Here is a 23673-nt window from a genome sequence, read left to right on the forward strand (position 1 = left end):
GGCCCGCGGCTGAATCTAGTTGATGATCCCTTCTATATGGCCTAGGCCTACTGTATTTTGTGAATAGAATGGTCCTAAAAATTAAAGTCGTGTTTCACGCGTGATCACAACGTCCTCTGGCAGTTTCACCGAGAACTTGAGCACTAGAGAGACGGAGCAAACATGGGCAACTTTCAGACGATGAAATGATAACACACTCAAATAACTTCATTTTCCCTCCATAAAAGGAAAATACAATCCAGCCTAAATATGGCCACTATTCAACCAAAGGGTTATTGTCTTTGGTTCAACTATTGAAAAAGGTAGGCTAGCTATATCAATAGGCTATCACAGAAAAATATCATTCAAGTTTATTCTACAGAGTATGTAGCATATGGTTTATTCCCTCTATGTAAATACGCTTTCTCAAAAGAAGATGTCACTTCGTATCCAAGACATCTGACTTTTGGGTTTAGCGAGTCGGGAAAGACATGACGTCATGAACACTTCAAAATGGCTACTGGCTGGGGTAAGAATGCTGCTGACTGGTACAGAGGGATTGCATTAATCTGTTACAGCTACAGCACAGGCCCGATTTAAATGTTATTTTGACCAAACCTTCCTCAAAACAGTATGCTGTTTTTGTGGGTCTGCCAGATTAAAAGCTACAGACTACAAAACATGGTCACGCTCTCAAAGAACAACGAAGACTGGGAGCTCAGACGTCCGAGGTGGCGACGCTGCAGGATTTTATGTCGGAAGCTGTAACTAGCTTCGCGGAGGGTAAATGAAATGGAAACAGCAGAACATGGAGATGTGGTTCTTGTTTTGCCGGTTGATGTCAACGAAAATGAAGACGCAGGTAAATCTTACGGTTCACATGCCGACTGTAATATAATAGCAACGTCTCGCCCATTGGACGACAACAGAAGCCGAGTATGCACGGCGGATGATTGTCGAACGGGGAAGGGTTATGTTTATATAGCCAGCACTGGGAAGAATCCAATCGTAGACTGTGTCGTGTTACCATCGCAGAACGTCCGAGTTGGGAATACAATAATGCGGGATTTGGTTGCAGAGTGTCTTCCCACTCAGATGAATGAAAGCTGTGTAATTTCAGACTTGTGCAACGACCCACCACACCCGAACGACCACAGACCTAATGGATTTACTGAGTCATCGGTTCAGCTGATGGTCGGGTCGGAAGCTGACGGAGGGGGGAGCTGGGGGCCCTTTTCCTGCTCAGACACAGCTGCAAGAGCCTACAGACACGAGGAGGGGAACGGAATGTTACTGCAACTGGGTCATGTTTCACAGCGGGGAAAACTCCTGGATTATGTGTCAGAAACTCAAGATTCCAACTCGGGTACACCGAAGGAGGGATATTCTAATTTGGAGCCAGGGCCACAGCCTCAATCTCTCTCTCCATTGTCATGTAGGCCTACAGACAACCATCAACATAATTACACTTGCACAGACTCTGCTGATTCGGACATGAAGATGGCCAACGGGGATATGGATTGTTATTTATCAAATGATGATTGGTCTACAGATGTGGATACTGATTATTGTAGCCAGATGGACACATCCAACAGACTGTTATGCCAAGGACTTGACTGCTCTGTCACGGAAGTAAGTGTACAATATGCAGGCCACCATTTGCTAAACAGTGAAGCAACATGTGATTTTGATGCTGTTTCCTCAGAAAGAACCACAAATGTTCCTTTCGATGTCGTTGTGGTGCACGCTTCTAATTTGCAGCGCCAAAACACCCAGTCATCACCTGCGGTATGTGAGAGAAACAGCGGGGGGTTGAGGCATGGCAGCCCAGAGGGAGCTCCCCCAGGTGCTGCCAAGCCCCCCGACGCAGCGAGCAGTGTTCCGGACTCTGAGGGTGTCCCCTCAGAATCTAGTGCCAAACTCCCATCTCCCTGTCCATCAACACTTTCTGAAAACACCAGCAAAAGTCCAAACACAGAGCCCAGCACGAGAGAGGATTTGAGTGAGTGCAGTCTCACAGCTAGGCCTCTCAGCCTCAGGACCAACCCAAACATCACAGTCTCTCTCAGCTGTGACGCCACCCCTCTCAGCCCGGAAGATGGGGACATGTTTTTCGGAGATGAGGGGGGCGCTGGCGGCTCTAGAAACACTTATGATATCGGTCGTCGTCAAAGTGCCCCAGAAAAACTCCCAGACGGGTCGACAGCTCTGTCCTCCTCTTCTAAGAAGTTTGGAATCTCAGATTTTTTCACCAGGTAATATGAAAAGCATAACCATCACTGCATTTCCTCACGCTCACACACACACACACACACTCCTTCACCACCACTACAACCAACCCACGCATACACGTGTTGGAAACCCTCTCCTTTGTCAATGCTCCATGCAGAATTCCCACAGTGAGCATGTGTTGTGATTACTAATGGCTATTAGTCAGTTATTGTGGTAGTAAGGGATATTGTAGGTCTCACTGAACTATTGCTTAGTCTATCTCCTTAGTGGTTAAACTTCCAATGGCATCCACAGTGCCATTTATAGTTAATCATGAGACTGATGGGCTACCCTACTAGCAGCCAGCTACCTTATTCTAGCAGCTCATTACTGTAGCTGGTTATCCATAATGACCATGTTTTGTAGTGACTACGCCCATATTGTCAAAGACTCCAGCCACCCTAGTCATAGACTGTTCTCTCCGCTACCGCACGGCAAGCGGTACCGGAGCGCCAAGTCTAGATCCAAGAGGCTTCTAAACAGCTTCTACCCCCAAGCCATAAGACTCCTGAACATCAAATCAAATAGCTACTGCATTGTTGCTGAAGGGCTTGTAAGTAAGCATTTCACTGTAAGGTCTACACCTGTTGTATTCGGCGCATGTGAAAAATACAATTGGATTTGATTTGACTGTAGGGTTGCAAAATTCTGTTAACTTTCCCCAGATAACCGGTTTTCCAGAAATCCTGGTGTGAAGATTCCTGGAATTACGAGGGAATAAGCAGGAAATCCCATATTTTTGGAAAGTTACTGGAATATTGCATCCTTAGGCCAATGCGTGATTACTGTGAGTATCTATTCAAGCACCTGCAGGCCTGGTCAATGTCATTGTTTATCTGGTGCGTCTTCATGTTAGTTACAGTGCAAGACAGCAGACTGGAGAAAGCACTCACCATGACTCGTGATCATCATCCTGCTAATGTGGGTTTGACAGGAGGGTGGATATGTAGCTTGTCAATTAGATTAGCCCATGTCATCCAACTTCTACAGATGAACAGGTTGATTAAGCACAAGGCAGCTGGTTCATTGTTCTGTTACTTCAGTTCCATTAAAGAAAACATGCTTGAACAGCAAAGAGGTTTTAAATGCAGAATGCATTTTAATGTCAGCTAGGATAAATACCATCTGAAGTCTAACAGCTGGATAAGTCATCCTGTACAACACAAAGTCTACCTGTAACACTATTCCCTCCCTGTGTTGACTTAATGAGATTTGCAGGCCTCCAGTTTCTCCTGCAGCCCAGGGTAATGTGGAGAGAATTGCAGTGTTCTCCCTTTTATTGCCTGGATTTCATACTTCAACAAGCAATGAGACTACAGAGAAAATGTTTTCTATCTGTCTCTTTCTCTCTGCTACTCCCCCTGCCTACCCCACTCTCACCCCTGTAAAAGTACTGTACGATTGGAGCTGAGTCAATTCAATTTCAGGGCATTGATTTTGAGTTGGTTGCAATGCCGGGGACACAGACTCTTATTCTAGAAAGTCACACTGCTAGGCCTAGCTATATAGGATAGGCCTTTGTAGCAGTTCTCCATTAAAGCTTACTCACCTGCTTTTTATTCATGTTACCTGATGAAATTGCTGTACAATATGATCTTGTTGCCATCTGATGCACGTTCAAATGTCATAAAAAATCAACACTCCCTGTCCTCGGCCATGCCCTGATTGTATTACTGCTGATGATGTCTGGAAATGTGCATGTACACCCTGGCCCATCTACTGTTGCTAGCCCCAATTCTGACTTGTGCTCTGATATTTGCTTCACTGATTTCTGGTCTCGTGAAAGCCTGGACTTTCTGCATGTTAACACAAGAAGCTTATTACCTAAAATGGATCAATTGAAAGTGTGTGTTCACAGCTCCAATCCAGATGTGTTGGTCATTACTGAGACATGGTTAAGAAAGAGTGTTTTGAACACCAATGTTAACCTTTCTGGTTATAACCTGTTTTGGGCAAGACAGATCTTCCAAAGGTGGTGGAGAAGCAATCTTAACCAAGGAACGCCTTCAGTGCTCGGTTGTCTCCACCAAGTCTTAACATAAACAATTTGATTTGATGGTTTTAAGCATTAAACCTTCAAACAGCTCTTTATTGACTGTTGCTGTGTGTTATCGTCCACCATCCGCACCGGCCTGTACCCTACCTGCCCTAAGCTCTCTCCTGGCCCCTTACACGAAGTCTGAATTTGTCCTGTTAGGTGACCTAAACTGGGAAATGCTTAAACCACCTGACCAAGTCCTAAAGCAAAGGGACTCCCTAAATCTTTCTCAGATTATTACTACCAATCCCCCAAGGTATGACTCCAAACACTCAGAAAAGGCAACTCTCCTTGATGTTATCCTCACAAATAATCCTGATAGGTATCAGTCTAGTGTTTTCTGAAATGACCTTAGTGATCACTGTTTTACAGCCTGTGTTCGTAATGGCTACTCTGTGAAACGACCTGTCCTGATTTGTCATAGACGCTAAAAAACTTTAGTGAGCAAGCCTTCCTTCATGACCTGGCCTATGTAAATTGTTATAGAATCAGCTTGATCCCCTCTGAAGATGCTTGGACATTATTTTTTGATATTTTCAGTGGTATTGTTAACAAACACGCCCCCATAAAGAAAATGAGAATTAAAAACAGGTTCAGCCCCTGGTTCGACCGTGATCTGGCAGAGTTACTCCAACTCAAGAATTCCATTTGGCGAAAGGATCGGCACACGCTTACTCAGGCTGACTGGCTCTCGTTCAGGCAAATTAGAAATACGTGCACCCAGGCTATCCAGAAGGCTAAAGCTAGTTACTTTAAGGAGCAGTTCTCTCTCTGTGGGTCTAACCCCAAGAAGTTCTGGAAAACGGTTAAAGACCTGGAGAATAAACCCTCCTCCTCACAGCTGCCCGTGTCCCTTAATGTTGATATGGTTGTTAATGACAAAGAACACATGGCTGAGCTCTTTAATCACCACTTCATTAAGTCAGGATTCCTATTTGACTCAGCCATGCCTCCTTGTCCGTCCAACATTTCCTCATCTCCCAGTCCTCTTCACACACCTACGGTACACAGGGCAGGATAAAAGCCTGGGAACCTCAGGGGACTGTGTGTTTGTGCGAGCGTGTGTGTGTGTACATGTTATCTTTTCATTGCTCAACACTCATCTTTCCATCCGCTCTACTTCCCCTGAGATTTGTACCACCCTCTTTCACCATGTACATTTTCCTTCCAGATCTCTCTCTCTGTCTGTCTCTTCTTTTAAATGTTTATCTCTCTCTCCCTCTCCAGGAACCTGTTTTCTAGGAAGCCCAAAGAGCCCAAGCCACCTTCCCAGAATGCTCCTGGGTGGAGGTTGTTTGGAAAGGTCCCCCTGAGGGAGAACACTACTAAAGATCCCAAAGACTCCTTCACCATCCAGCAGGTTAGTATCACTCTAAATCGGACTCAACCACAACCTTTTTGAGTTCTACCCATAGAAATGAATGAAGATAAGGATATACAGTGGGGGAAAAAAAGTATTTAGTCAACCACCAATTGTGCAAGTTCTCCCACTTAAAAAGATGAGAGGCCTGTAATTTTCATAATAGGTACACGTCAACTATGACAGACAAAATGAGAAAAAAAATCCAGAAAATCACATTGTAGGATTTGTTATGAATTTATTTGCAAATTATGGTGGAAAATAAGTATTTGGTCAATAACAAAAGTTTCTCAATACTTTGTTATATACCCTTTGTTGGCAATGACACAGGTCAAAAGTTTTCTGTAAGTCTTCACAAGGTTTTCACACACTGTTGCTGGTATTTTGGCCCATTCCTCCATGCAGATCTCCTCTAGAGCAGTGATGTTTTGGGGCTGTCACTGGGAAACATGGACTTTCAACTCCCTCCAAAGATTTTCTATGGGGTTGAGATCTGGAGACTGGCTAGGCCACTCCAGGACCTTGAAATGCTTCTTACGAAGCCACTCCTTCGTTGCCCGGGCGGTGTGTTTGGGATCATTGTCATGCTGAAAGACCCAGCCACGTTTCATCTTCAATGCCCTTGCTGATGGAAGGAGGTTTTCACTCAAAATCTCACGATACATGGCCCCATTCATTCTTTCCTTTACATGGATCAGTCGTCCTGGTCCCTTTGCAGAAAAACAGCCCCAAAGCATGATGTTTCCACCCCCATGCTTCACAGTAGGTATGGTGTTCTTTGGATGCAACTCAGCATTCTTTGTCCTCCAAACTCGACGAGTTGAGTTTTTACCAAAAAGTTCTATTTTGGTTTCATCTGACCATATGACATTCTCCCAATCCTCTTCTGGATCATCCAAATGCACTGTAGCAAACTTCAGACGGGCCTGGACATGTACTGGCTTAAGCAGGGGGACACGTCTGGCACTGCAGGATTTGAGTCCCTGGTGGCGTATTGTGTTACTGATGGTAGGCTTTGTTACTTTGGTCCCAGCTCTCTGCAGGTCATTCACTAGGTCCCCCCGTGTGGTTCTGGGATTTTTGCTCACCGTTCTTGTGATCATTTTGACCCCACGGGGTGAGATCTTGCGTGGAGCCCCAGATCGAGGGAGATTATCAGTGGTCTTGTATGTCTTCCATTTCCTAATAATTGCTCCCAGTTATTAGGAAATGTTGATTTCTTCAAACCAAGCTGCTTACCTATTGCAGATTCAGTCTTCCCAGCCTGGTGCAGGTCTACAATTTTGTTTCTGGTGTCCTTTGACAGCTCTTTGGTCTTGGCCATAGTGGAGTTTGGAGTGTGACTGTTTGAGGTTGTGGACAGGTGTCTTTTATACTGATAACAAGTTCAAACAGGTGCCATTAATACAGGTAACGAGTGGAGGACAGAGGAGCCTCTTAAAGAAGAATTTACAGGTCTGTGAGAGCCAGAAATCTTGCTTGTTTGTAGGTGACCAAATACTTATTTTCCACCATAATTTGCAAATAAATTCATAAAAAATCCTACAATGTGATTTTCTGGAAAAAAAATTCTCAATTTGTCTGTCATAGTTGACGTGTACCTATGATGAAAATTACAGGCCTCTCTCATCTTTTTAAGTGGGAGAACTTGCACAATTGGTGGCTGACTAAATACTTTTTTTCCCCACTGTACAGCTGCGGAAAAAATTAAGAGACCACTGCAAATATTTCTTAAATCAGCATCTCTACATGTATGACAGCCATTCCATTCCAGTGTCTGTTGAATTCCAACACAGGCACACCTCATTCTACTGAATTAGGTACTGATTAGGTGATCACATTAACCTAATCTTATTTAACGAGGAAAAGTATAAAAACCACTGCTGTGGTCATCACTATCCGCTTGCAATAGGACCAGCTGGATGGCAAAAACAGTGCTAATAGTACCTCAAAAGTAATATTAATCAAAAAATAACTGTTGACCATGCCAACATTTTTTAGTGAAGAAAAGAAGGGTTCAATTCTGTCTTTACTGGCAGAGTGATACAGTGAGCGTCAGGTTGCTTCCATCCTTAAAATTTCAAAGACGGCAGTTCATAAGTACAAGGTCAAGCAGCAGACATTGGGGACAACAAAGCTACAGACCGGCAGAGGGCGAAAACGACTCTACTGACCGGGATGACCACCAACTCATTTGAATGTCACTCAACAACTGTAGGATGACATCAAGTGACCTACAAAAAGAATTGCAAACGGCAGCTGGGGTGAAGTGCACGGCGAGGATGGTTCGAAACAGGCTCATAGGGGCAGGGCTGAAGTCGTGCAAAGCTAGAAAAAAGCCCTTCATCAATGAGAAGCAAAGAAGAGCCAGGCTGAGGTTTGCAAAATACCATAAGGATTGGACTGGAGTAAGGTAATCTTCTCTGATGAGTCCAATTTTCAGCTTTGCCCAACACCTGGTCGTCTAATGGTTAGACAGAGACCTGGAGAGGCCTATAAGCCACAGTGTCTCGCACCCACTGTGAAATTTGGTGGAGGATCGGTGATGATCTGGGGGTGCTTCAGCAAGGCTGGAATTTGGGCAGATTTGTCTTTGTGAAGGACGCATGAATCAAGCCACGTACAAGGTTGTCCTGGAAGAAAACTTGCTTCCTTTTGCTCTGACATTGTTCCCCAACTCTGAGGATTGGTTTTTCCAGCAGGACAATGTGCCATGCCACACAGCCAGGTCAATCAAGGTGTGGATGGAGGACCACCAGATCAAGATCCTGTCATGGCCAGCCCAATCTCCAGACCTGACCCCCATTGAAAATTTCTGGAATGTGATCAAGAGGAAGATGGATGGTCACAAGCCATCAAACAAAGCCGAGCTGCTTGAATTTTTGCGCCAGGAGTGGCATAAAGTCACCCAACATCGATGTGAAAGACTGGTGGAGAGCGTGCCAAGACGCATGAAAGCTGTGATTGGAAAATCAGGGTTATTCCACCAAATATTGATTTCTGAACCCTTCCTAAGTTAAAACATTACTATTGTGTTTAAAAATGAACATGAACTTTATTTTCTTTGCATTATTCAAGGTCTGACAACACTGCATCTTTTTTGTTGTTTTGACCAGTTGTCATTTTCTGCAAATAAATGCTCTAAATGACAATATTTCTATTTGGAATTTGGGAGAAATGTTGTCAGTAGTTTATAGAATAAAACAAAAATGTTATTTTTACCCAAACACATACCTATAAATAGTAAAACCAGAATAACGGATAATTTTGCAGTGGTCTCTTCATTTTTTCCGTAGCGGTATTTGTGTTGATCTGGTGTCATGTAAATGATCTGGTATCCAAACTCTGGAACTCTAACATTGTAGGAACTGCCAACTCAAACTAATGGGATGGAAATGTCAATGTAATGTCTGTGTGGTGATGATGCTGCTTCTGGTGATGGTGTATATGTCTGCAACAGGTTGGAATTGAGCCAAAGAAACAGGAGTGGGTGTCTGGATGAAAGGGCGGTTGGTGTTATTGGTTAAACCGCTGGGGGTGGCGGGGGACGGTGTGTAGCTGACCCTCTGCTCTGCTGTTGCAGTCTGCAGCTGAGGCCCCAGCTGGCTTCTCTGCCCCCCACCCCCACTTCTGCATGCTGTGTGGCGTTGTCTCTGACAGCTCGCCCCCCACTCCTCACTGGCCCTCTTCCTCTGGCTGTTATGGAGGAGGTGCACCACGGCACTGCGCTGAGTGGGTTAGCATTCCTACCATGCTCTTGTTAGGTGGGACTCTGAGCTGCTCTGTCTATGCTCCTCTAAAGGAGATGGAGACAGACACACTGGGCACTTGTTTATAGCAGCGGTCAACTGAGACTGAAGCTCAATGAAGAATAATGATGAGGGCAAGCAGTAGGATGTTACACTTAGACTATTCTCAGTCGTGAAGTAGTAAACTGCAATACACTGACAAAAGGAGATTGTCTGGATTATGATCCTGATTAAACAAAAACAACAGTCTTGAGCCTGAATCGACACCTAATCCATCTGTTTGCATGGAACTATAGAAAATATGTTTCACCCATCAGTCCACCAGCTGTACTTCTGCCTACCTGCTTCACATGACCATAGAAACATGATCCATGACTACACTAACTGTGGAGGGTGGGAGAGGGACAACATCACGCATAGATGAACCAACTCCATCGGGGTGGGGGCGATGATTGATAACCATGTCTCATTCAGACTAACCCCATAAAATATCTGTTGTCCCATGGTTATCCCGGGTTTATGAATGCGGTTTTTAGCACACACACACACACACACAGGGGGCGATCAAATTCCATCTGATACACTACTCACTAAGTAAACACGACTAAATACATTTATATTTTAGTCATTTAGCAGATGCTCTTATCCAGAGCGACTTACAGTTAGTGAGTGCATACATTTTCATACTGGGAAACGAACCCACAACCCTGGCGGTGCAAGCGCCATGCTCTACCAACTCAGCTACAGGGGAGTCACAGGTATTATCTCACTACATGAATTCCAGACCTTTTGTTCCCATCATACTTGTGATCTGCATCAGGCCCATCAGACGTTACACATTTATCATGAAGAGAGGCATGAAACAGTGTCTAAAGATCCTCCTCCAAGTCATAGACTGTTCTCTGCTACCGCACGGCAAGCTGTACCGATGCACCAAGTCTGAAACCAACAGGACCCTGGACAGCTTCTACTCCCAAGCCATAAGACTGCTAAATTTACATGTACATTTTAGTCATTTAGCAGACTTACAATTTGTGAGTGCATACATTTTTCATACTGGCCACCTGTGGGAATAAATAGTTAGTCCGGGGTAGCTATTAGTTAAATAGTTAATCAATAGCTACCCATCTGCATTGATCCTTTTTGCACTAACTCTTTTGACTCATCACATACGCTGCTGTTACAGTTTGTCTATCCTGTTGCCTAGTCACTATATCACTACCTACAGTGGGGAGAACAAGTATTTGATACACTGCCGATTTTGCAGGTTTTCCTACTTACAAAGCATGTAGAGGTCTGTAATTTTTATCATAGGTACACTTCAACTGTGAGAGATGGAATCTAAAACAAAAATCCAGAAAATCACAATGCAAATTAATTACATAAAAATCTTACAATGTGATTTTCTGGATTTTTGTTTTAGATTCCGTCTCTCACAGTTGAAGTGTACCTATGATAAAAATTACAGACCTCTACATGCTTTGTAAGTAGGAAAACCTGCAAAATCGGCAGTGTATCAAATACTTGTTCTCCCCACTGTATATGTACATATCTACCTCAATTACCTCGTACCCCTGCACATCGGACTCTGTACTGGTACCCTGTGTATATAGGCAAGTTATCGTTACTCATTCTTCGTGTTATTTTTAAAAATGTTTAAATTATTTATATTTTTTCTCTGCATTGTTGGGAAGGGTTGGAAGTAAGCTTTTCACTGTTAGTCTACACCTGTTGTTTACGAAGCATGTGACAATTTGATTTGATTGTAGACTCCAGTGAAGAACAGCCTACACATGGGTTTTAAACCTCATTGTAAACATGTTTTTGTCCCCTTGTTTCCTGTGTTTCTATGTAAAGGAGTACCAGGTAAAGGTTGGACCAGCTCCAGGCCCCCAGGTCCAGCTCTCTGCAGCGCGGAGGAAGAACCTGGAGTTTGAGCCGTTGTCCACCACAGCTCTGATACTAGAGGACAGGCCAGCGTGAGTGTCTTAAAAAAATACTCTGGTTGGCTGCTCCCTCGGTACACATCCCATCTGTTTGTGTGTAGTGCAGAGCCCTCATACAGGGGGATTGGCCTGTTTTCCTGGAATGCACACTACTCTTATCTAAACACCGTGCAAATGTACTCTGTATGGCCAGTGTGTATGCCCAAAACCACACACCTCTCTCTGAAGGCGTCCATCTCGTCCCGTCTGTTCAGGAACCTTCCTGCCAAGTCTGTTGAGGAGGCCATGCGTCACAAACAGGAGTATGAAGAGATGGTGGCAGGAGCCAAGAGGAGAGGTATGTGCTAACCACGGTTTTAACCGTCTACACACACACCCAGAGGGTGAATGGGTGCCTGTCAGTGGAGCTGTCATCAACACCCCAGGGGTGTGTCCTCTCAGTGCTCCTCTATATCCTGTACACTGTTGATTGTCCTAGCCAGATAGAGAACCAACACATCCTGAAGTTTGCAGATGATTCTGTAATAGTCAGTCTCCTTCATGCCAATGAAACTGCCCATGGCCCTGTTGTTGATGATTTAGTACATTGCTGTGACAGTGCATTCTTACAACTGAATGTGACAACCAAAGATACAGTATGTGTATTGATTTCAGAACACTATCATCAAGTGCCAGGTGGTAGACACTGTAGACAACTACAACTATCTTGGAAAAGTGATTGATAATACATGTAACTTTGAGTGTAACACTGACATGTTGTGTAAGAAAGGCCAGCAATGCATTTTTTGTCTCAGGAAACTGGAAAAGTTCCCGGTCGACAGGACCTTGATGACTCTGTTTTATAATTCATACATAGTCTGTCTTAACATTTTCTATGATTTGCTGGTATGGCAACCTTGGTGTAAAAGCAAAAAATATCTAGCTAGAATAGTGAAAGTGGGCAGTAAGATGACAGGAGTCCAGCAGAGTAGTCAGTCTGATCTGCACAACTGACAAGTGGTGAGGAAGACGGAATCCATCCTGTCTGACCGTGCCCCCCCCCCCACACACACACACACACACACCATGAGTTCCAGGGGCCAGTTGCATAAAACATGAAATCAAAATCAAATGTACTTAAAGCCCTTTTTACATCAGCAGATGTCACAAAGTGCGTATACAGAAACCCAACCTAATACCCCAAACAGCAAGCAATGCAGATGTAAGGGTTAAGGGTTTACCTTAAGGAATAATTTTCCCTTACCTAAGGGAATTGTTTAAGGGTGTTTGATAGAGCCACTCAAACAGGGTTTACCTTAAGGAATAATTTTCTCTTACCTAAGGGAATTGTGTAAGGGTGTTGCATAGAGCCACTCAAGCATTTCTTTAAGTAAGAGCATAACTTAAGGGATTTATGGTAGTTTGAAGGAAGGTACTGCAGAAAGAGTCACTGGTTACTATGGAGATGACCTGATTCACTGACTGAAGGTCTCATTGAAGAGATCGCATTTACTATGGGAGATCGAAAAAATAGAACTTCTACATTTAAGACAAGCGAAACAAATTGATTCAGAAGATAATAACGCAAGTTTCTTTTAGTTACCTTTTTCTCAAGTTGTTTTATTACTTTCTAGCATTGCAAGCTAACTTACAGGGTAGGTAGCTAGCTAGCTTGGTAGCCATGGATTGCGCACCTTCCATTGTATAGCTAAGTAGCTAGCTTGCTGGTGGATGTTTTCCTTTTGTAACCAGGGCAGATGAAAGCAACATTCACCTCCACAAATGCTGTTTACATTGATATCCATACTGAATGAAGCATTTAAGGGACCTAATGGGCACCCTTAACTTTTTCACTTAAATTAAGGGGGAAATTCACCTTTAAATGTTTTGTGCAACTGACTTAAAGTTAAGGAAACTTTAAGGGAAAAGATAAGGGGGACGTTAACTTATGTTTTATGCAACTGGGCCCAGGTCCTACCCTCTGGCTCCCATTTAGAGCCCCACTGTTAAGACTAACAGGTACAAGCACTCCTTCACCCCTATGGCCATTGCCCTTTTAAATACAGGGAAGAGATTGAGGTAGGCTAGGGATGAGTATGGCGGTGGTAATATATTGTTGATGTTTTTGTCAGCACGTTGATAATATGTTGATGAGATTATCTAAGAATGCACACAGTGCTTTACTTATTAAGCAACTTTGGCTTGTTATACTTTTTGCTGCTGCTAATGTGAATCACTAGTAGACGTACTGTATATATTAGTATTGATGGCTGTCAGCCCTATGACTTGATGTACTAGCTAGCTCATTGTATTCACTAGAACTGTGTCATTGTGATCCATGTGGATTTTATATGTTCAATGTTTTTATGCTCCTTTGCTGCAAAACCAATTGGGACAATAAAGTTTAAACTTAAACTTTACACACTTAACCCATTCTCTCTCTTTGCCCTGTCAGAGCTGAAGGAGGCCCAGAGGAAGAAGCGTCAGATGAAGGAGAGGTTTAAACAGGAGGACATCATCGCCAACGCCATGGTCATCTGGAACAATGACGTCCTGCCCAACTGGGACTGCATGTCAGTACTCACTACCAGGGGCGGTGTGTTCAATAGGGCGATATGGGCGACGCACTGCCAAACGGGAAAAGGAAGGGATTTTTTTTCTAATCAATTATATCACGGCAACAGTAGTTATCAGTGTTGTAATCTAGACGTCTGATCTGCCACAGTGCCACTAAATGTCCAATCAGGCTAAAGTCGTGCTTCAAATGCCCCCCTTTTGGGGGCGATTTCAGTCAGGTTGAAAATCGCCCAGAAGTCTGTCATAGACTCCCATGTAAAATCTATTTTTTCAAATATCAGAGCTTTCAATACAATCTCTATGGGTTTCTGAGGGCTTGCACTTACGCGCTTTCGTCATACGTAACGTAACCATGAACGTAACTAAGAAAAGAGCGGGTAGCCTCATCAATCAATTCACGTACTACTATCAAGATGGCTATAGCGTTCAGTGCAACTCGATTGTCTCTTTGAAATAAGTTACTTTTTGTCGGCGAACAAATCAAGATAAATTGGCAACGAAACAATTAGGACCTCCCAGACCAAATTTAATAATTCAACAGGTTTCTACTAAAGGGGGAAGTCCTACACCCGAGGATTTTCCAAAAATTGGTACGAACGAAAAACCTGGCTAGCAGGCTGCGATGTAGCTAATGCAGTCTTCTGCTACCCCCTGCTTACTCTTTCACCCTGAAGGCGGCACGGCAGACAGCACCGCTTGGACAGCGACTGGTGTGTAACGGACATGCACCATCTTTCAGGAAAGATTAAGAAACATGAGCTGTCAAAGACCCACATGGATAGCTGTTTGAGATTGTCTGCTTTGGGGAGAGTGAACATTCCCACTCAACTGGATGAGGGATACAGGCTAGCTGTCCGCCGCCACAACGATGAGGTTAGTGTTGATAATCACAAGTTTACTGGAGAACTGAAACTGACAAGGCTGACAAGATAGGACCCTTTTGTCCATTGTTATTGGATAGGAACAGAACTTATAACCAGCTCCTGACCTAAATAGATCTTAGCACAACATTTTACTCAACATATCATATTCCATATTCACTATAACAAATATATTTACTACGACATTAGCAAGAACCGCCACATCCTCAGCCGGCTAATCCAGTGTGTGAAGTTTTTGCGGAGTGTTTGAGTTAGCTGCGAGGCAAAGATGAAACTGAGGGCTCCACCAACCCTGGTAAGCCAACACTTTTGAGATCAGTCAATAAATGCTTCTGGTATTGACTTATATGCTGCCCCTGTCTTCATGTTGTTGCTGGACATATCTTTTTTAAAATGTGTGTAGGTCACCTAAATCATCAGAAAAATTGCCCCCCCTGAGAATTTTTTCAGGAGCCGCCACTGCTCACTACACTGAGGGGTTCAGTAACGTTTTAATGTTTTTTTTTATCTTCCAGCACAAACAATTGATACTATATCATATATGCCATTTGGCAGACGCTTTTACACAAAGCAACTTAGTAATGTGTGCATACATTTTACGTATGGGTGGTCCCGGGAATCGAACACACTATCCTGGCATTGAAAGTGCCATGCTCTACCAACTGAGCTACAGAAGACCACTTGATTTATCACAAATAATCCTACTGAACATTATCTTCATTTGAGACAAATGACTACCAGATGCTGAAAGAGGTTGTGGTGTCAAATGTACATAGATCAGTGGAGGCTGCTGAGGGGAGGACGGCTCATAGTAATGGATGGAATGGAATGGTATCAAACACGTGGGTTCCGTGGTTTCCATGGTTTCCATGTGTTTGATAACGTTCCATGCTCTCCATTCCAGCAATTATTATGAGCCGTCCTCCTCTCGGCAGCCTCCACTGACATATATAGACTATTCAGATACTCTACCATAGTTTTAACACTGTTAAAGTGGCGTGTGTTGTTGTGTCCCCTGGCAGGCATAACACGCGTCGGGTCAGAGAGCTGTGGTGGCAGGGCCTTCCTCCTAGCGTCCGAGGACGAGTCTGGAGCCTGGCCATCGGCAACGAGCTCAACATCACCCCCGGTAAAAATACATCACACTCTGCTTAACACTGTCTATCCAAACCCCCTCGCTGTTCTCACAGCCGGTCTGCTGATATTCACTATTACAGCAGCTTTTAATGTACAGTGGCTTGTGAAAGTATTCACCCCCTTGACATTTTTCCTATTTTGTTGCCTTACAACCTGGAATTAAAATTGATTTTTGGGGGGTTTGTATCATTTCATTTACGCAACATGCCGATGGAAAAACATCCCCACAGCATGATGCTACCACCACCATGCTTCACTGATGGTGTTCTCGGGGTGATGAGAGGTGTTGGGTTTGCGCCAGACATAGCGTTTTCCTTGACGGGCAAAAAGCTCAATTTTAGTCTCATCTGACCAGAGTAGTTCTTCCATATGTTTGGGGAGTCTCCCACATGGCTTTTGCGAACACCAAACGTGTTTGCTTATTTATTTCTTTAAGCAATGGCTTTTTTCTGCCCACTCTTCCGTAAAGCCCAGCGCTGTGGAGTGTATGGCTTAAAGTGGTCCTATGGACAGACTCCAATCTCCGCTGTGGAGCTTTGCAGCTCCTTCAGGGTTATCTTTGGTCTCTTTGTTGTCTCTCTGATTAATGCCCTCCTTGCCTGGTCCGTGAGTTTTGGTGAGGCCCTTTCTTGGCAGGTTTGTTGTGGTGCCATGGATTTAATGGTGCTCCGTGGGATGTTCAAAGTTTCTGATATTTTTTTATAACCCAACCCTGACCTGTACTTCTCCACAACTTTGTCCCTGACCTGTTTGGAGAGCTCCTTGGTCTTCATGGTGCCGCTTGCTTGATGGTGCCCCTTGCTTAGTGGTGTTGCAGACTCTGGGGCCTTTCAGAACAGGTGTGTGTATGTATTATTATAATTATAATACTAATTATGTGACTTGCGAAGGTAATTGGTTGCACCAGATCTTATTTAGGGGCTTCATAGCATAGGGGGTGAATACATATGCACGCACCACTTTTCCGTTATTTATTTTTTGAAACAAGTTATTTTTTTCATTTCACTTCACCAATTTGGACTATTTTGTGTATGTCCATTACATGAAATTCAAATAAAAATCAATTTAAATTACAGGTTGTAATTCAACAAAATAGGAAAACCGCCAAGGGGGATGAATACTTTTACAAGGCACTGTATACAATCAAAGCAGTTGCCTACTGTAACAATGACGACCATCCTACTGCCCACACAGTCTGTTGAACGACCAGTAGCAGTATTTCATCTGGATAAGCTATAATTAAGCTAATTAACCCTAGTATTGTTGATTGTGTCTGCTACTGTAGAGTTGTTTGAGATATTTCTGTCTCGGGCCAAGGAGAGGTGGAGGACCTTCAGTGAGACCAGCTCTGAAAACGAAACAGAGGGTAGGTACCATGGCAACACAAAGACCCAGAGCAAGAATAAGCCCCATCATTATTTAAAACAATTTAGAAGCACTTTTTGTGCTTTGTTTATCGATCATTATAAAACAGCTAATTGTATGTTTGCATGAAAAAAGTCAATTTTGTCATTTTTTTCTTCCAAAACAGACTCTGGATCACTGCAGGCGGATAGAGAGTCAAGTCTGGACCTGATTAAGCTGGACATCTCCAGGACCTTCCCCTCTCTCTTTATTTTTCAGAAGGTACAGTACCAGTCAAAAGTTTGGACAAACCTACTCATTCCAGGGTTTTTCTTTATTTTTACTGTTTTCTACATTGTAGAATAATAGTGAAGACATCAAAGCTATGAAATAACACATATGGAATCATGTAGTAACCAAAAAAGTGTTCAACAAATCAAAATATGATTATTCAAAGTAGCTACCCTTTGTCTTGATGACAGCTTTGCACACTCTTGGCATCTCAACCAGCTTCATGAGGTAGTCACCTGTAATCCATTTCAATTAACAGGTGTGCCTTGTTAAGTTAATTTGTGGTATTTCTTTCTTTCTTAATGCGTTTGAGCCAATCAGTTGTGTTGTGACAAGGTAGGGGTGGTATACAGAAGATAGCCCTATTTGGTAAAAGACCAAGTCCATATTATGGCAAGAACCGCTCAAATAAGCAAAGAGAAACGAGAGTCCATCATTAATTTAGGACATAAAGGTCAGTCAATCCGGAAAATGTGAAGAACTTTGAAAGTTCCTTCAAGTGCAGTCACAAAAACCATCAAGCGCTATGATGGAACTGGCTCTCATGAGGACTGCCACAGGAAAGGAAGACCCAGAGTTACCTCTGCTGCAGAGGATAAGTTAATTAGAGTTACCTGCCTCAGAAATTGCAGCCCAAATAAATGCTTCAAGTAACAGACACATCTCAACATCAACTGTTCAGAGGAGACTGCGTGAATCAGGCCTTCATGGTCGAATTGCTGCAAAGAAACCGCTACTAAAGGACACCAATAAGAAGAAGAGACCTGATTGGGCCAAGAAACACGAGCAATGGACATTAGACTGGTGGAAATCTGTCCTTTGGTCTGATGAGTCCAAATTTGAGATTTCTGGTTCCAATCGCCGTGTCTTTGTGAGACGCGAAGTAGGTGAACGGATGTTCTCTGCATGTGTGGTTCCCAACATGGAAGTGGGGGTGCTTTGCTGGTGACACTGTCTGTGATTTATTTTGAATTCAAGGCACACTTAACCAGTATGGCTTCCACAGCATTCTGCAGCGATACGCCATCCCGTCTGGTTTGCACTTAGTGGGACAATCATTTGTTTTTCAACAGGACAATGACCCAACACACCTCCACGCTGTATAAGGGCTATTTGACCGAGAAGGAGAGTGATGGAGTGCTGCATCAGACGACCTGACCTCCACAATCACCCGACCTCAACCCAATTGAGATGGTTTGGGATGAGTTTGGACCGCAGAGTGAAGGAAAAGTGTAGGAACTCCTTCAAGACTGTTGGAAAAGCATTGCAGGTGAAGCTGGTTGAGAGAATGCCAAGAGTGTGCAAAGCTGTCATGGCAAAGGGTGGCTACTTTGAAGAATCTCAAATATAAAATAGATTTTGATTTGTTTAACACTTTTTTTGGTTACTACATGATATCATATGTGTTATTTCATAGTTTTTGATGTTTTCACTATTATTCTACAATGTAGAAAATAGTAAAAATAAAGAAAAACCCTTGAATGAGTAGGTGTGTCTAAACTTTTAACTGGTACTGTAGGTCTCTCCTCTCATCACCAATACAGTACCTGATCTCAGAGGCTTAATATCTCTGTGGTTGTTACTATAAATATACCTGTGGTGTGTGGAAGCTTTTGTTCTTCAATGTATTCTTCTCATTGTGTTGTTGGATCTGCTGGTCTTGCCATTGAATGTGCCACTGTTATTTGGTCAATGTTAGGTTTAGGTTTATTTGAACATCTTGGTTCATATATGCAAAAGCAATATAAACCTCAAGTAAAAAGATAAGAAGTTAATTTGACTGTAATACTCTCCTTATAGGGTGGGCCCTATCATGACCTCTTGCACAGTGTTCTGGGGGCGTACACGTGTTATAGACCAGATGTAGGCTATGTAAGTAGCAAACCCTTCATTTATCCTAAATCATTTAAAGTGTTTTCTCTCAATCCACGTTGACTATGTTTGTCTCATGAACTGATTTCTCACTACGTCTGCAATTAAATTGGATTCTGTTCTAAATGGAAATGTTGATTTTTGGTGAAATATGAATTGATCTGAGACCTGCGTTCCCTGTGTTTTTCCAGGTCCAGGGGATGTCCTTCATCGCTGCAGTGCTAATCCTGAATCTGGAGGAAGCTGAGGCCTTCATTGCCTTTGCCAACCTGCTCAACAAGCCCTGTCAGATGGCCTTCTTTAGAGTGGACCACCACCTGGTACTGACACACACACACACACGTTTGTGCTGAAAGAATGCTTAATAAATAAATGTTATACCCATGTTGTAAACCTTTTTCCTCTTGTTTTCAGATGATGAAATACTTCGCTGCTTTCGAGGTGTTCTTTGAAGAGAACCTCCCGCGGCTGTTCAATCACTTTCAGATCAACAACCTCACCCCTGACCTCTATCTCATAGACTGGTGAGTGCAGGACAACATGAGACTTCAGTGCTTGCCCTCATTGAACTAAAGTAAAATGGTTCAAGACTTTCTCAATTTCTATTCATTGTTCCATTGTCAGTTCATAAAGTGACCTTTGCATGTGATTCGCTTCACCTCCCCAATGAACCCTTGTTGACCTCAGTGTGTCTCGGTCCATTCCTGCAGGATCTTCACCCTGTACAGTAAGTCTTTGCCGTTGGACGTGGCGTGTCGCGTGTGGGATGTGTTCTGTCGGGACGGGGAGGAGTGTCTGTTCCGGACCGGCTTGGGCATCCTGCGTCTCTACCAGGAGGTCCTACTGCAGATGGACTTCATCCATATGGCCCAGTTCCTCACCCGCCTGCCTGATGACATGGCCGCTGACAACCTGTTCAGTTGCATCACTGCCACACAGATGCTCAGCAGCAACCGCAAGTGGGGCCAGGTCAGTTAGACCCACTGTATGATTCTGATTCTATGGTCTGACCTGTGGAGCAGAGATGGGGTGAATTCATATTGAAAGCATTCAATTCAGGAAGTAAACTGTAATTCCAATTCAATATTTGAAAAGTGGGCATCTATTTTCAATGACTTATCAATAAACTGAAAAGGAGAAGCTAATTATGTCAGAAGTTTTCTGTTTGGGATTTATATTCAAATCACTTCCCGACTTGAACTCAACCCTGCTGTGGAGTGAGTTTTATCAGCGCTAAGACAGGGGGTGGTATCAGTGCTCTCCAATGGCTTCCTTTCCCCTTCATCTTCCCTTCATGACAACCTATAGAGAGCAATAGTAATGGCGTCTTTTTGTAGGCACTAACGGAGGCCAACTCCGCCATGGCTTGTTGGCCAAAGTCTATGGGGAAATTAATGGGTTTTTGGGAAAAAGGCAGAAAATGTCTGTGGTAAACACAGGCTTAGGAGATCTTATACGTTTTGGTTCTAGAGATAATCTTCATCAGCTAACGTTACGTTTTGTGAATTTTTATGCATTGATGTAATGAAAACAAGCACATAAAGGCGTCATAATTCATAAAGGTCATGATAACTGACTGATATTATCTCATAGAACAAAACGTATAAGATCTCCTAAGCTTGTGTTAACTTCAAACCTTATTTTCGGCATTTATCCCAAAACCCCATTCTTGCCACATTTTAATTTCCCCCATAGGGATGGCTGAACGAACCAGAGGTAACTCATTTCAATTTTTTAGGATTACAAGCTGGCGCGCTCTATAGGGGAGAGGACCGCTGGGTAGTTTTTTTTTTCGCGTTGCTTCTTCTCTTGAAGTCTTTAAAGATCAGTGGTTTTGGAGAACAAGGGATGAGGAGAGGGAAGTATGTTTAGTTTTTTGCTGTGTTTTTGTATCAACAGTGCCTTCTGTTGGACATGTAGAACTACTGTATGTATTTCATTTTACATGTTCATCTTTCCTCTAGGTCTTCTCTGCGTTGATGAAAGATGGCAATAAGGAAATAGCCAACCACAGTCCAGCTCCAAGAAGCTAACGGTTTAGACACGCTAACCCCAGTACCCAATGTGTTTCTGAATCTATGGCACGCCCACTTGGATTTCCTCTGGAGACTGTTACTAAGGCAACAGGAATGCTTTGCTTGGTAATGAAATGGACACCAAGTGGATGTAATACTAGGAGGTGGCAACACACCCTACATATCTCTTCACACACACACACATACACTTAAAGATTGCATCAGAAGTGTAACTGAAATGAATGTCGATGCATCAGAGAACCATTAGCAACTGTGGATGATGAAATCTGGTGCATCGCTTGGCTTGGGTAGAAAAAACTTTAGGCTGGGAGAGTTCTGTTATTGAGCATATGGCAAGTGGCTATAAGGAGTTCCCAAAACTCCTATCAACACTCCATTGGTTTGTGTACACTACACACATTAACTATATGTCCATTTTCATCCCTACATATCTCTCCATATATATATATATATATATATATATATATATATATATATATACACACACACAAAATAACAGCATTATAAACAGGCCTTAGGTGGACCATGAAACCACTGACTCACCCATACAGTCTGGTCAGAAATATGTTATACAATCAGATTGTACAGCTGTTAAATGTACTTGTTGTCTTTTTTGTTTTTAGGTTATACCAAATTCCTCCACGACTAAGTGTTTGTAAATATGAACTTAAACATATGTACCTATATTTGTATGTATTAATGTATGGTATACACATACAGTATTTTCCTCGTATACACTAATTCAACAGGACCCTTGGCATATAGTGATTCTGGAATTAGAAATACCAACGGTAAATCAAGGAGAGACTTGGTGAAATCTTTTGAAAAGCTAGTGAATCTGAGCGCTCTTATGTCAGTTTAAAGGTCCAATGCAGCCGTTTTTATCTCTATATCAAATCATTTCTGGGTAACAATTAAGTACCTGTTTTCAATTAAAATAGTCAAAAAGAAACAAAAAATAGCTTCTTAACAAAGAGCAATTTTTCAAGCAAGAATTTTGCTAGCAGTGTCTGGGAGTGGTCTGAGTGGGGAGGGGAAAACTGAAAACTAGCTGTTATTGGCAGAGGGGTTTGGAACTCTCTTTCTTATTGGTGTATTAACTAATTTACTGCCTGGTAATGTCACCAGGCAGGCCACAACTCCATCCCACCAAAACAGGCTGACATTTCAGGCTGGCTTTTCAAACAGCTCTTACACTAAAAGGGCGTTATTATAATTTTCACAATATTATTCCAACCTCATAGTGTGGAAGTATGTGTGTGTGTGTGTGTGTATATATATATATGAAACACAGGAAAATCAAGTTTCTTTACTGCACTGGGCCTTTAAATAAAACCCTGAAGAGGAGGGGGAAAAATAATTTTGAAATAAAAGTGTAATATGAATCTCAAGGGCCACATGATGATGCAGTGTTTTTGGAGAAACGTTTGAATAACTGCTTTGTTAAATCTACAGTTGACGCGTTGGTGATGTCTGATTGTCTCGCCTAGTAACAGTACAGTGCTTTGATGAAATATTTAGAAAGTAGTGGAGAAGGAGAACAAAATTCTTGCAAGATGTTTGGTTTATTTTACAGATATGTGTAATGATTTACTTTATTTTAAGATTGACTGGTCTGTATCCATACTATTTGAGTTGTAGCATTGCTTCATGTAAAATAATAATTCCGCTTGTTTTTGTCCAATTTACAATTGTACAGTTTTCATATGCCTTACTGGTACTGTATATGTAATGTAAAAAAGATCTATTTCGTAAATGGCCACTAGTTAAATGTGTAAATAAATATCTGGGCAACAGAATTGCTGTGTCGGGTTTGTTTTTACTTACTTTTTTTTTGCAAAATGATATTTTTCTGAAGGAACTACACTATCTGATCTAATTTATTTGAAAAAAAAATCCAATACACAGGAAATTGCATGAGTATTAGACCATGCATTTTCCTCAGGTCTGGTTACTGTTGCCAAGGAAATGGAAAGGCCATGTAAGTACAAGGTATTAAGGCAATTCCATGTAGGGTTTGGATACATCCACCAGGGGGAGTATAACATAAGAGCCGGCCACTATCACTGAACATCCCCTGCATGACCAAAGGAAGGACATATTCACACCACATTTTGTTACAGAATATTTTTTTTTTTTTTTGGGTCACTGGCCTACACACAATACCCCATAATGTAAAAGTGGAATCATGTTTTTCCAAATTAATCAAAAAT

General features: G+C 42.6%; 1 protein-coding gene across 2 annotated transcripts; it reads left to right on the forward strand.

Moving 5' to 3' along the window:
- Positions 1–486: 486 nt before the first annotated feature.
- On the forward strand, positions 487–21948 carry LOC121553326 (TBC1 domain family member 12). 2 transcript variants are annotated; one of them, XM_041866355.1, is made up of 14 exons: positions 487–841; positions 1100–2234; positions 5516–5648; positions 11255–11376; positions 11598–11680; positions 13778–13895; positions 15803–15909; positions 17203–17283; positions 17449–17543; positions 19353–19424; positions 19616–19744; positions 19839–19948; positions 20135–20393; positions 21389–21948. In XM_041866355.1, exons 1-14 carry the CDS (start codon positions 772–774, stop codon positions 21455–21457), a joined length of 2583 nt encoding a protein of 860 aa, XP_041722289.1. In that variant the 5' UTR covers positions 487–771; the 3' UTR covers positions 21458–21948. The 2 variants fall into 2 exon arrangements, with proteins under 2 accessions (XP_041722289.1, XP_041722288.1); XM_041866354.1 differs by having other exon boundaries at positions 487–2234.
- Positions 21949–23673: the final 1725 nt, after the last annotated feature.

Source organism: Coregonus clupeaformis, chromosome 37, assembly GCF_020615455.1.
Source record: "Coregonus clupeaformis isolate EN_2021a chromosome 37, ASM2061545v1, whole genome shotgun sequence".
NCBI lineage: Eukaryota > Metazoa > Chordata > Actinopteri > Salmoniformes > Salmonidae > Coregonus > Coregonus clupeaformis.